The 12,734-nt window shown below is 47.8% G+C and overlaps 1 protein-coding gene across 1 annotated transcript; it reads left to right on the forward strand.

Moving 5' to 3' along the window:
• Positions 1 to 1,054: 1,054 nt before the first annotated feature.
• Pomp (proteasome maturation protein) lies at positions 1,055 to 12,364 on the forward strand. Its single transcript, XM_085685171.2, has 6 exons — positions 1,055 to 1,210; positions 3,309 to 3,406; positions 6,329 to 6,389; positions 6,869 to 6,970; positions 10,283 to 10,376; positions 12,193 to 12,364. Exons 1-6 carry the CDS (start codon positions 1,208 to 1,210, stop codon positions 12,258 to 12,260), a joined length of 426 nt encoding a protein of 141 aa, XP_085541297.1. The 5' UTR covers positions 1,055 to 1,207; the 3' UTR covers positions 12,261 to 12,364.
• The last annotated feature ends 370 nt before the right edge of the window (positions 12,365 to 12,734 follow it).

Below are 12,734 nucleotides of genomic sequence, written 5' to 3' on the forward strand. Positions count from 1 at the left end.
AGGTATCATCCCGTGGTCCCAGGCAGTCCCAGGGAAATATCAAGATGAAAGCAGGAGGGACAAGAGCGTTGGTCTCTCTATGCTCCCCCCCCCCCAGAACCGAAGTGACCAGCTGCCTCATTCTTCCCTAAGCGAGGCGGCTTCAGCCTTGTCCTCCATGTAGTACTGTACTCTAGAAATGAGAGCCAAGGGAAATGGAGGGATAGCTCGGCGATTAGGAGCACCGGCTGCTTTCACAGAGGGCTTGTTTCAGTTCCCAGCACCCACAGGGTGGCTCGCAACCATCTACCTAAAACTCCAGGTCCAGGAGATTCCCAGACTTGTGTTGACAAATACAGCAAACCATCACAAAGGAGCGAGGGCACCCGGCGCATACATGATACACACATCCAGTCAAACAAAGCATTTTTAAGAAATTCTTAAATTTAATGGAAAGACGTAGGGATATGACTCGTGGGATATGCAGTATGTTGATATGAGAGCATGTATGTAGCGATAAGAGCCTAATATATATTAACTATGATGATATTGACTTAAATTGCTACACACACACACATTTTACTGAAATAAGGATTTTGTTCCAGTGAGCTTCCAAGTCTTTGTGTCTTCCCAGTGTGGTCACATTGACCAAGCATCTTTTTTTCTGCCTTCCGCTTTTAACTGACTTATTGAGGTCGGGTGGCCGGACCTGACTTGGGCCGGACCCTCTTCCTCCCCCAGTTTGATAACACCCACACCTCCCAACCCTTGGAGTCCGCCTGCAGCTGTAGCTCAGTGACCAAGTTAGCTTGCTCCTTTCTTTGGGTCCTACACACACACCAAGCCTTGGATCTTTGACTTATAAAAATGTAAACGCTTCTTGTCCGAGTTTTGCTTTACCAGCAAACCTTCATGGAAATCACGCCCCAGACCTCTTTGCATAGCCTATGGGAAGACTAGGCATCTGCACACGCCTATATAAAACCGTCCACGCGAGTCCAGGCCCAGCGCACACACAACCTGCGCCCTTGATCCTCGGTCCCCCGGGATCCCGAGCGTGGGAGCCCCGGCACAGAGAGACTCCCTACTCCTCCCACGCCCTCTTTCCTTCCTGACCGGACGGACGCACTTCCGGCGGATGTGGGGGGCTCGGCCCCGGAAACGGAAGTGAGCAGCTTGGCCGGCTGACTGTGGCGGGTTTAGAGGTTTGTGCCGAGCGGTTTCCAGGATGGTGAGTGAGCACGAATGGCCGTGATCGCAGCGGGTGTCGGTGGCGCGGGCACGATCACGGCTGCGCGGTCCCGGCGGGTGTCTGGTTCGAGGATGATCCTGGCTGCGCGCTCCCGAAGGGAGTCTAGCGTGGGCATGACTCGGGCTGCACGCTCTCGGGTGGTGTTGGTTCCCCTAGGACCGCGCGTTTCGGTCCCCGGGGCCTCCCAGGCCTGCACGCCCCTTCCCGGTAGTGGCGCGGACTCACAGGGCACATCTGAAAGCCGAGCCTTGTGTGGGTGTTTATTCCGCCACTCTCCCTCTCCCTCGGGATGACAGGAGCCTCCAGCCCCAAGCTCTGACCACGACCGCAGGTCGTATTTATACAACTCAGCCTGGGTTTACAAACATCTCTCCCTGTGCCATGAGTTGGGGTGCAGTTTTTCCGTATTGGTTAGTATTTGAACTTCCTCTCTCCCCCTTCTGGCCTCTCCTACTTTCCCACTTTCTGTTTCTCCTCGAGCAGACTCCTGAGTCACCCTGGCACAGACCTGATACAAGCACTCCTTGCCGCTCACCTGACCACGCCCAGAAAGCTTGTGTTAGCAAATACCGCTAACTGTTGTAAAGGAGTGTGAGGAACACTCTGAAAAGAGAATGGTTTTAGATCTTTGTAGACTGACTTTTAACTGACACTGTACTAGGTAGGACCTTACGGAGTCCTCCTGATATTTTCCAGGACATCGGAAAGATGTGGACAGCAATACCAGAGTGCTTAGAGAACTCTCCGTTGTCACTTTTCAGTAAAGCAGTCTGCAGGAGGAGTGTAGAGTGGTGATGTCAGTTAGCATTGGGAATGCATCACCTGGGTCCAGTCCTGGAAGCCACAGAGTAGGTGACAGTCTATGCTAGATTACAGGTTCTCTTCCTGATCCACATGGCTTCCTGTGAGAAGGGATGGGCACAGTGTAGGCTCTTGATTTGCAGATTCAGGACCCTGGACTTTATTTTGCTGATGTTAATGAAGCATAAAAGAAATCTTTAGTAGTTTGGTGGTGAGGTTGTGTTTCGTTTTTTGTTTTTTTGTTTGTTTTGTTTTTGTTTTTTGAGACAGTTCCTCTAAAACTTTGGAGCCTGTCCTGGAACTCGCTCTTATAGACGAGACTGGCCTCGAACTCACAGAGATCTGCCCGCCTCCGCCTCCGCCTCCCTAGTGTTGGTCTTAAAGGCGCGTGCCACCACTGCCCCTCAAGGTTGTATTTTTTAGGAAAACCTTGCTGTGCAGAATTGGAAAAATTGATGAGGCTCAAGCAAGACCCGGGGGGTGCTGGTGACATATCCCCCCCACCCCCATGAACAAAATCTGTCAAAAAGTTGTGTTCTCAGAATAGTTGGTTCTAGACTAGTGTTAGACACCAGGTTACCCACAGACTTGCACTTCTCTGTACCTGAGCAGATAGTGATGTTAGCTGTAGGTGACAGTGTATCAGTTCCAGAGGCGCTGCTTTTAGCTTTCACGACATCTCAATTAGCTGGGTTAATTTTTACTTATAGTAACCCCCCCTCTTCTCTTTAGTTCCTATGACCTCATGTTCCTAGGTGTCATGCCTTAACTCTTTGTCTTTTATTGTTGTTCATAGATCTGTCCTTAAGGATCCGTGTTCCCCAGTGTTCTGTCCTCGGCCTTTACCTTGTGGTAAACATTGCTTTAAACTAAGGGAGGCCTCTTTCCAGTGAAGTGAATCTGCTTGGTCTTACCATAAACCTTCCAAGACTGTCAGTTTTAGGGCGGAATTCAGGTGTTGTGTGTGTGTGTGACTATCCATCTTTGAATTTTGCTGTTTCATTAATATGTTAATATGTTAGTCGGTCTCAGACTGGTTGTAGTTTGTTTGTATGCTCGTGTCTTTATGTTGTTTTTTTCATAAAATGCTTTCCCTACTGGCACATTCAGCAGTCAGAGCAAGAGTCCTTCTTCCCCCAAATGTGGTATTCCTCGCGGTGCCCTGTGTGGTGGCTGCCACTACTTCCGGCTCTATCTGTGTAGATCCCTGGCTCCTTGAAGACACAGCCTTTGTCTGTGTCTGTCTTTTAACTGCTGTGCTGACTTTGTGTTGCAGAACGCCAGAGGCCTGGGGTCGCAGCTGAAGGACAGCATTCCAGTTACGGAGCTCTCAGCCAGTGGGCCCTTCGAGAGTAATGATCTTCTCCGGAAAGGGTATGTGGAGGGTTGTGGCTGCCTTGCGCTAAGGAAGTGCATCGTGTGGGTTCTTTTCAGGTTGTCTTTTTGAAAGGCTGTAAATGTAGATTGAGTTTGGGTTGGAGTGAGTGACTTCCTCAGATGGAGTGTGGAGTCCTTTGCAGTGGGATAAGCATCTCATCAGAGTGAGAGCAGGGCATCCTCCTAGTGTGTGGTACCCTGTGGGGTGATTGGAGGATTCTATGGGGCTTCCTGGGGATTGGATTTAAGATGCCATCCAATGGGAGGTAAGTGTTCCACCACTGAGATAGATTCCCCTCCCCTTGATTTGGTAGGATTCTTAACTGCTCATAACTCAGAGAGGCATTGACCTCCTGTCGTTACTAACTGCTGGAATACTCAACTTTTCGATGGGATACACTAGAATATAGCAGTTAAAATGATTGACCCCAGACTGGGCAAGTATGACTTGAGTTTGGATCCCTGGCACCCATATAAAAATCAAGTCAACCTAGCCAATCTCACTGAACAATGTGTTGTTCAGCGAGAGACCTTGCCTCAGAATATAAGGTGGAGAGCAACACAGGAGGCCCTTAATGTCAGCTTCTGGGCTGCCTGTGCATTACCTGTGTGCTGTGTGCGGTGCGCACACACGTAAACACCCAAGTTTCTCTTAAGAAGGTATCATGTACACCAGAGAAACAAGGCCTTCTCCACAGAGCAGAACGGGCGCACATAGGAACTCACAGAGACCGTGCTGGCAAGAACCTAGCCTGCACAAGGTCAGAGCCAGATCAGGTCCCAGCCCCCCATCCCTAACCCAGAAACTATCTCCAATTGATAACCTCTTGCGAAGGAAAAAGGAGTTTTGTTCAGTGGAGTAGGAGAACGTCTACAAACCACACTTCAGGGCAGGCTCAATGTCCAGCGGGCGACAGCCAACACAAAACAAACTCGTAACTTTGGAGGTTTTTTTTTTTTTTTTTCAAACCTTACAGACCTTTTTGCTTATATCTTATGGTTTCTGGTTTTTATGGGATTTCTGTGTTTACAAATGTTGTGTCTTAATGACTGTGTGTGTGCCTTATGCTTTTTCTTTGGCTCTTTGTTTTTTGTCCTGTTCTGGTTTGGTTGGTTGGTTGTTTTTATTATTATTATTATTATTTACCTGTTTGTTTTCCAATGAGAAAAAAATGGTGTGGATTTGGGTGGTTGGGGAGGCGAGGAGGGCCTGGGAGGATCTAGGGGAGGGGAAATGGTGATCAGAATTGATCAGAATATATTCTATGAAATAAGTCTATTTTCAACAAAAAATAAAAGAGGGGAGAGAGAGAGAAAGGATGATGCTGCAGCTGCCTGGCTTGGGTTCCAGCTCTGCTGTCCCCTGGATGCGTGTCTCTTGACAGGTTGTTAAATTGACTGTCTCAGTGTTCTCAGATATGACAGGACGAACAGCTCATCTCTTGCTGTGGGAGTTATCCCTGGAAACACTTAAGTGGTACCTGCTGTTACCAGGCAGTGAGTGTTGGCTGCTGCTGTTTCTCTTTTCCCTGTCGTGCCTGCATCTGTAATTTCCTTTGGGTTTAGACACATGTTTCTAGTAGTCTGTCCTTGGCACATCCCTTTTCTGCTCAGTCACACAAGATCAATAGGGCTTCCCATAAATACCCATCCATAAATTGTAAGGAATTTACATCTTAATTTGAATGTTAACTTTTTCTGCAATGGAATGATATTCTAGTGCTGGGTCTGAGCATGTACATAATCCCTTTGGGATTTGTAGAATATTGATTGCCTCTTGAGTTGAGGTATAATTTGATTTGTTGTAAAATTACTAGGCAAAGGGCTGGAGAGACGGCCCAGCAGGTAAGAGCACTTGTTCTTACTCCTAACCACCTGTAACTCCATTTCTGGGGATCAGGTACATACACTCTTCTGGCTCTGTGAGAACCAGGCTTGCACAGGGGGAACATCATACATTTATGCAGACAGACACAGATCAAATAAAAATAAATCTTTAAAGAAAATTAATAGGCTAGTTGCCAACCAAGTCCTGGTGAGTTTTTCCTTCCACATCAAATGTTACTTCTTTTCTTCCCAATTAACCAGTAAGACTGCATTCAAAGAGCCGATTTTGTGGTCTTCCTCTCTGAAGACGTTCTGTCCATAGACAGTACCCAGTGCCTAGGATTTCTTTCAGCCCCCAGATGTTGCCTTAGACAGTCCTTAGCTTGGCAGTGACCACTGGTCTGGATCCAGCTGTGGGTCCCTTAGGCATGTGGTTTGACGAAGCTTTAGAAAAGACGCAGTTCGCGTTGACGAGCCTTGGTGGTTCTGTCCTAGGAGAGCGCCCCATCAAAGTGGCAGGGAGAATAAACACGCGCTTAGTAAACCCTTTTAAAACTATTTAAAATTTTTATTAGAAGATTTACATGAGAATCTAGGAAAGACATCAAAATAAAAATGAAACTTGGTGGAAATATGTAATTGGTAAAAATCTATAAAGATAGCTAGCCATAGCTTTTCAGTGGCATTACTATCAATTCTTTGTTACAGACGGAGGACTTGAGGTAGTATCCGTCTCTGGAAAGCCCCCTCTGGTAATTGAAATCTTGAGTACCACTGTCTATAGTAGACACGTTTTTAATGTGGCTGTCTTCTCTTTCATAGTTCTATGTGTTTTAACAAAGTTTCTGTTCTTGTCCTGGTCGGCACCATCACGATGAGAACAGGGTTCTCACCTCCAGAGAGCTCCCGTGCACACTCCTGTTGTGTGATCAGTTTTGAGGGTGTTGGGGGGATCATGCCCCAGCCCTCTTGCTTGCTAATGTTCGCCCACTGAGCCCACCCCCTGGCCCGGAACTCCAGTTACACATGCAGCCTACCCTGTGGTGGAGAATGATGTGTAATCTGTTAAATATTTTGTTTTTCTCTCTTTAGGTTTTCTTGTGTGAAAAATGAACTTCTGCCCAGCCATCCTCTTGAATTATCAGAAAAAAATGTGAGTACATTACCTGTGACTTTCTTGTTATCCTCTGCTAGAAAAATAGAAGGAGGTGTGGGGGTTTGAGTTCACATTAGAAGACCTTTGGGATTCCACTCTTGGTACAGCAGAGGGCGCTGCTGGGAGAGACAGGCAGATCCCTGGTGCTCACTGGCCAACCCAGCTGAGTCTGTGAGCTCTGTGCTCAGCGAGAAACCGTGTCTCAAAAAATAAGGTGGGGAACCCTTGAAAAGAGACCTGGTGTTGACCTCTGCCCCCGTTTGCAGGCTGCCATCTACACGAGCACATAGGTACACCACACACACAGATGTTCAGACGTAAATGTTACCGAATTTGTCAAGGCGAAATTAGCAAGAGCACTTTATATCAGTTGTGGGAGGGGCTCAGCCTCAGCGTCACCAGCGTGGTGCATTCAGAGCGGCACTGGCGCCTTCGTAACAAGCACTTGGGTCAGAGTTGCTCTCTTTCTTCTCCAGTTCCAGCTCAACCAAGACAAGATGAACTTTTCCACCCTGAGGAACATCCAGGGTCTGTTTGCTCCCCTGAAGTTACAGATGGAATTCAAGGCGGTGCAGCAGGTGGGTTGTCCTCGGCCCACGTGCGCCGGTGTCTTCATGGTGGCTTTCTGCACGTCGCTTCCTGCCTCACAGAGGCAGAGCTGTGTAATGGAGAGCGTCTTCTTGGGGTAGATGCGGTGTCTGGAAACAGCTGTCAGCCTTTGTTTCTCTGCCCTCTGTGGGTTCCTGTCGAACAACTGGGTGAACCTATTGCTTCGGAGTGGCTGTGTGCACACATCCTTCCCTTGCCCGTATTCTGGGTTCCATCGCATCATACTACTTCCGGGAACAACTCCCTGTCCCTCTTGGACACCTTTGCTTCCTCTTCCTCTGTGCCTGTGGCTCCCGGCTCTGGCACATGGGGGAGTTCGCTCCCGAACAGTGCAGACATTTTCTCACCCCCTTTCACTTGAACACTGTAGTATTAGACACAGAAAGCTCCTTCCTTTTCCCCGTGATGTTCGCCGACCTCAAACCTATGTCCCCCTTCCTCTCTGAAACCCTTTCCCTGCTGTGTGTGGTTCCTTTGGTCTGTTAGCTGAAGTACTGGTTTTGTTAGTGCCGCTCTGATGGTCCCGCGCTGTTTTCTGCCTGTCCTCGTCGTTCCTCCTGTGCTGTTGACTTTTAGAAGTTCTCCTGGTCCTTGGTTGGAAGGTCCAGCCGGCACCTCGAATTCCCATGGTCCCATGAAGAGTAACTCCTTAGTGCTCATGACTTACGGGCGAATAGGCTTCTGCCGTGGTCGCCTCGCTCAGAGCCTTGTCGCTCCCGCCCCCAGACGTCTGGTCCTTACTCTGCCTGTGCGTTCTACTGCAGCGATTCTCGCCCTGCTCCTCTCGGCCCCTGCTCTCCACCCAGAGTGCCTGTAAAGTAGATCTCACTGGATATGCTCCACACTTTGCCTTCTGGATGAAACCCAACTGCCTGATGGTTTGGCTTCTTGCTTCCTGCTTTGGGCCTTCCTGCATTTGTTTCCTGTACTGTGGATTCCTTTCTCTTGCCAGCTAACCTTGAGTCTTGCTGTCAGTGCTATGAATGCCATTGGCTTTATAGGCTGGTGGTTCTGGAAGCTACTTTAAGTACTGCTCTACCAGAATAAGGCTCTAAAATGGCTTTAAATGAAATGGCTCAAGTCTGAGTATAGGCTGTACCATCTAATCCAAACTCAAGTTTAACAGTCTGAAGCACATTTGTTGCTGTTTAAGGTTTATTTAGGCTTACTTTACATGCATGTTTGCATATATGTATACGCACCATGTGTGTCGTGTTTGCAGAGGCCAGATCCCCTGGGAACTGAGTTACAAGCTCTTCTTAGCGTCCATGTTGGTGCTGGGAACCTGGTTTCCCGGGAGAGCAGCCCCTGCTCGTCACTGCTGAGCCATCTCTCAGCTCCTTGTTGGTGTGAGCTGGAAAGACAGTGCGCGAGTAGCACAGGGCCGTCCTGAAGATTCCACGGAACAATGACTGCCACAGAACTGTTAGCATCCTCTATTTTCTGTCTGCCTTGATGTAAGTTACACATTGCTAGTAAAATAGATGGCCTGAGTTTTTACTACCATTTTGTCAAAAGGCTTTGGCTCCTTGTTTTCCTGGTCCCTTGCTTGTATTTTGCAAGCCCCACTTTGGATGCTCTTTCGCGGTTGTCCCGGACTTAACTGCCTCCCAGACCCTTTGCTCTCTTCTCCATTTATAGGTTCCTGTTTCTATTTCTGTTCCTTCCTCTTCCTTCTCTCCTTTCCATGCTTCCGCTTTTTTGATTTTGAATGACAACTGGAGAAAGTTTTTCACATTGTAAAGATCAGATAACACCTTAGTCTGTTGACAATTGAGAATAGTATCTTCAGTCTGAACGGTAAGGGTAGATCTCCCCATAACTATCTGCAGGTGGTGATGGGGTTTCAGTCCTAGCATCATTAGTCGCTGACCACCTCATCCTCTTGGTAAAGTGTAAAGTGATCTGCAGCGGGACTGAAAACTGAGTTTGGTCACGTTTGTGTGTGTTGGGCACCGGCTGTGGCAGCGGTTGCCGTGTGCAGGCTGTGTGTGGTTGAGTGTGCTGAGCGCCGGCTGTGGCAGCGGTTGCCGTGTGCAGGCTGTGTAGCACACCCTGTCTGTGTCCGCTCCCTCAGACGGTGACTTACACAAAGCTGTGTGATTGGGTCAGTCAGAATGTGAATCCAGATGTTTCTGCCTGCACAGCCTGTGCTTCGCTGATGCCTCACTTGGTTGACAGTCTACCTACCTTTAGGGCTTGGCAAAAGAGGTTACATTGGCTGAAGGACACTGATTAAAAAGCCTTATAAGTGAGCTTGGTCTGCATTTTCGGTTACCAGTGCATTTGAAAAGGTTGTGTTTCACCTTTATTCTAAGCGGTGCAGAACAGCCTAGAAGTGAGGTGTCCTTTGCTTGCTTGCCTGGGATTCCTCAGAAACCTGGTCACCCTGTGCTCAAGTGAGGCGGTGTGTTCGGCTCTGCAAGTTTGCTTTGCTTTTCATCTCGTGGAATGAGTCTTTCTTTGTCCTGCTATCCAGCTTCCAAATAACAACATGGAGGCTTCTTATTAATTATGGAAGCTTGACCTTAGCTTAGCTTGTTTTTTATAACTTAAATTGACCCATTTCTGTTCATCTACATACTGCCCTGTGGCTTGTGGTTTTTACCTCTCCTCCTACATATCCTGCTTCCTCTTTGTCCTGGTGACTCCTTTCTTCTTCTCAGAGCTCTCTCTGTCTGAAAGTCCCACCTATGCCTCCTGCCGAGCTATTGACCCTTCAGCTCTTTATTACACCAGTCACAGCAGTGCATCTTCATACGGTGTACAAATATCCCACAACAGTTACACGGTATGTGACCCCACCCCCAACAGAAGCAATACCCTAAAACACAGGGAGACATGAAGGATTAGTTAGTGGTCATAAACACAGGCAGACATGAAGGGTTAGTTAGTGGTCATAAACACAGGCAGACATGAAGGGTTAGTTAGTGGTCATAAACACAGGCAGACATGAAGGGTTAGTTAGTGGTCGTAAACACAGGCAGACATGAAGGATTAGTTAGTGGTCGTAAACACAGGCAGACATGAAGGGTTAGTTAGTGGTCGTAAACACAGGCAGACATGAAGGGTTAGTTAAGTTAGTAAAAGTTACTGTTCCAATGCCAACACACTTTAAAACTTGGTCTGCACCTAAATTGAATTCTCTTTTTCCCACTGGCTAAACTGCAATTTTACTTAGTTTTGTAACTTTTTCAAATAAAGCGTGGAAGAGCATGGGATTATGGCACACAGTCTGCCTTTCCCCTCGATTTTTCTAACGCCGCCCTTTTCTCCCCCAGGTTCAGCGTCTTCCATTCCTTCCAAGCTCAAACCTGTCGCTGGATATTCTGCGGGGCAATGATGAGACCATTGGTTTTGAGGATATTCTTAATGGTGAGTGACGCTCAACACTATGGACGCCCCTGTACTATACAAGGGGATCGAGCCAACAGAGTCAGTGTCCCCGGGGGAATCAAGGCTGGTTGGAGTCATTTGTGTTTATTCGCAGCCCTACGATGGGATTTCATGATAATCACTCCGGACAGCTGTTGTCCTCAGATTGTGCATTTCAGTCTCCTTAGCCTCTGCTCTACTCCTGATGTCAGTCCTGCCCTCGGGCACTCCATCGGTGTGTGTGTGTGTGTGTGTGTGTGTGTGTGTGTGTGTTCACTGCATAGCCCTTCCCTGGCTTCTCTGCACACTGCCTGGACCGCAGCTCAGTCTCCTCAGGGAGTGTTGGCTAACTCAGTTCTGCACATTTTATGAGAGCACCAGGAAATAGGGCTTTTCGAGGTGTCCTCACCCCCTTACTAACGGCAAATGAGCTTTGGTTTCAGGAAAGGCTGCTCCTGTCTCCTGGTTGCTCAGGGCACGCCTCCTAACTTGCGGACTAGTGCCTTGCTGCTGGGTACTTGTGTTTTGGCGAGAGAGAATCAGAGCATTAAAAGGCAGAGCTGAAGGAGAGTTAACTGTGTGCTCAAAACCTAAAACACCACTCGAGCCGATTCTCCATGCTTCGGCAAACCCCCTTTGCTCCCGCATCCATTAGTTTCCTGTTGTGCACACTCCTGGTTTATGCATTGGGCTCGGTCAGTGTTGAGAGGGCAGAGACTTTCCAGGGAGCCCCTGTTGACGGGACCATCGAAGGCTCTGGTGTCTTACCATAGTCCACTCCAGCTTTCTAGTCTCTCACATGAGGTGGTGGTGGGGTTTAAGATGTTCTTGCTTTGGAATTCCAATTTCTGTTTGTGTGTTTTTGATGGGGACAGGAAACAGAAAAGATAAAATGTTTTTGAAGAGGCTAGAGAAGGGCTCAGTGATTAAGAGCACTGACTGCTTGCTCTTCCAGAGGACTGGAATTCAGTTCTCAGCACCCACATGACAGTTATAGGGCATCTGACACCCTCACACAGACAGACATGCAGGTATAATAACAATGCACATAAACTAAAAATATTAATCATCTAAAAATTTTTTTGCAATGTGAATTCTTAGTCAGGTGAGAAGCCATCAGAAACATCAGAACTTTGGGAAAAAAACTTTTTCTTTCATTTTTTTTTTTTTTTAAGATTTACTTATAGCTGGGCAGTGGTGGCACACACCTTTAATCTCAATGCTAGGGAGGCAAAGGCAGGAGAATCTCTGAGTTCAAGGCCAACCTGGTCTACAGAGTGAGTTCCAGGACACCTAGGGTTGGTTAACATAGAAACCCTGTCTCAACAAAAAGCTTTCATGTGCATTGGTGTTTTGCCTGCATGTATGTCTGTGTGAGGAGGGTGCCAGGTCTCCTGCTACTGAGTTTACAGACAGTTCTGAGCCATCATATGGGTGCTGGGATTCGAACCTGGGTCCTCTAGAAGGGCAGCTAGCGCTTGTAACTCCTGAACCATGTCTCCAACCCCCTGTTCTTTTTCTTGAGTCACCTATATTATATCTGACTGATATGCTATTGGATGCATTCATTTTTAAGTGAAAAGTTCTCTACAGATGTGTGTAGCTGGGTCCCCTCAGTCAGGATGCAGAATTGTTTGACCGCTCATCCCAAGTTCCCTTGACCCCTTTGCAGTCACTTCTGCGCTCCAGCCTCAGGCAGCCTGTTTATCATCACATTGGGGTGGTTTTGAATGTCTCAGGTTCTCATACGATGACCCCTGAACTTACTGTCTGTCTCTGAAGAGTCATTCCTGTGTCTGATTTTGTTTCTCTCCAGATCCGTCACAGAGTGAGCTGATGGGAGAGCCACACCTGATGGTGGAACACAAGCTGGGATTGCTGTGATGCGGGTGCCGCGCGGGAACACAGAAGTGCACATGTAGCTGCCTCCGCTACAGTCTGGCATACACGACATTAAAGTACTGATAGAACCGCTTGGTCACTTGCAAGTGTGTGTGTGGGTCTTTAGTTTTGGGTCGTGAGTAAAGCCGAGAGGTGGTTTCTGAGCTATAGGGTTACAGCAAAGCCCAAGTTCCTGGGTTCTGAATATGTGTTTCTACTAAACGTTGGAAATTCCGCAGTTCGCATCTCAGCCTGCTTTCTCCTCTTCTGTAAACTTGATTTTAGATAATTGTCTTTAGGGGGTTTTGTTTTTAGGTTGTTTTTTGTTTTGAGACAGTCCCTGTTATCATCTAGCTCAGGCTGACTTGGAACTCACTGTGTAGACCAGGCTAGCCGCAAGCTTACAGGGATCCTCCAGTCTCTGCCTCCCAGGTACTGGGATGAAAGGTGTACACTATCACACCTGACTAAGGATTT

The sequence above is a fragment of the Myodes glareolus genome, chromosome 2, assembly GCF_982192425.1.
Source record: "Myodes glareolus chromosome 2, mMyoGla1.1, whole genome shotgun sequence".
Taxonomy (NCBI): Eukaryota; Metazoa; Chordata; class Mammalia; order Rodentia; family Cricetidae; genus Myodes; species Myodes glareolus.

Bases quoted from the DNA above. Each gene is read 5' to 3' on its own strand.
- Pomp (XM_085685171.2), top strand. The intron at 6,971-10,282 runs GTGGGTTGTCCT...TTTCTCCCCCAG, and splicing joins AATTCAAGGCGGTGCAGCAG to GTTCAGCGTCTTCCATTCCT. The intron at 10,377-12,192 runs GTGAGTGACGCT...GTTTCTCTCCAG, and splicing joins TTTTGAGGATATTCTTAATG to ATCCGTCACAGAGTGAGCTG.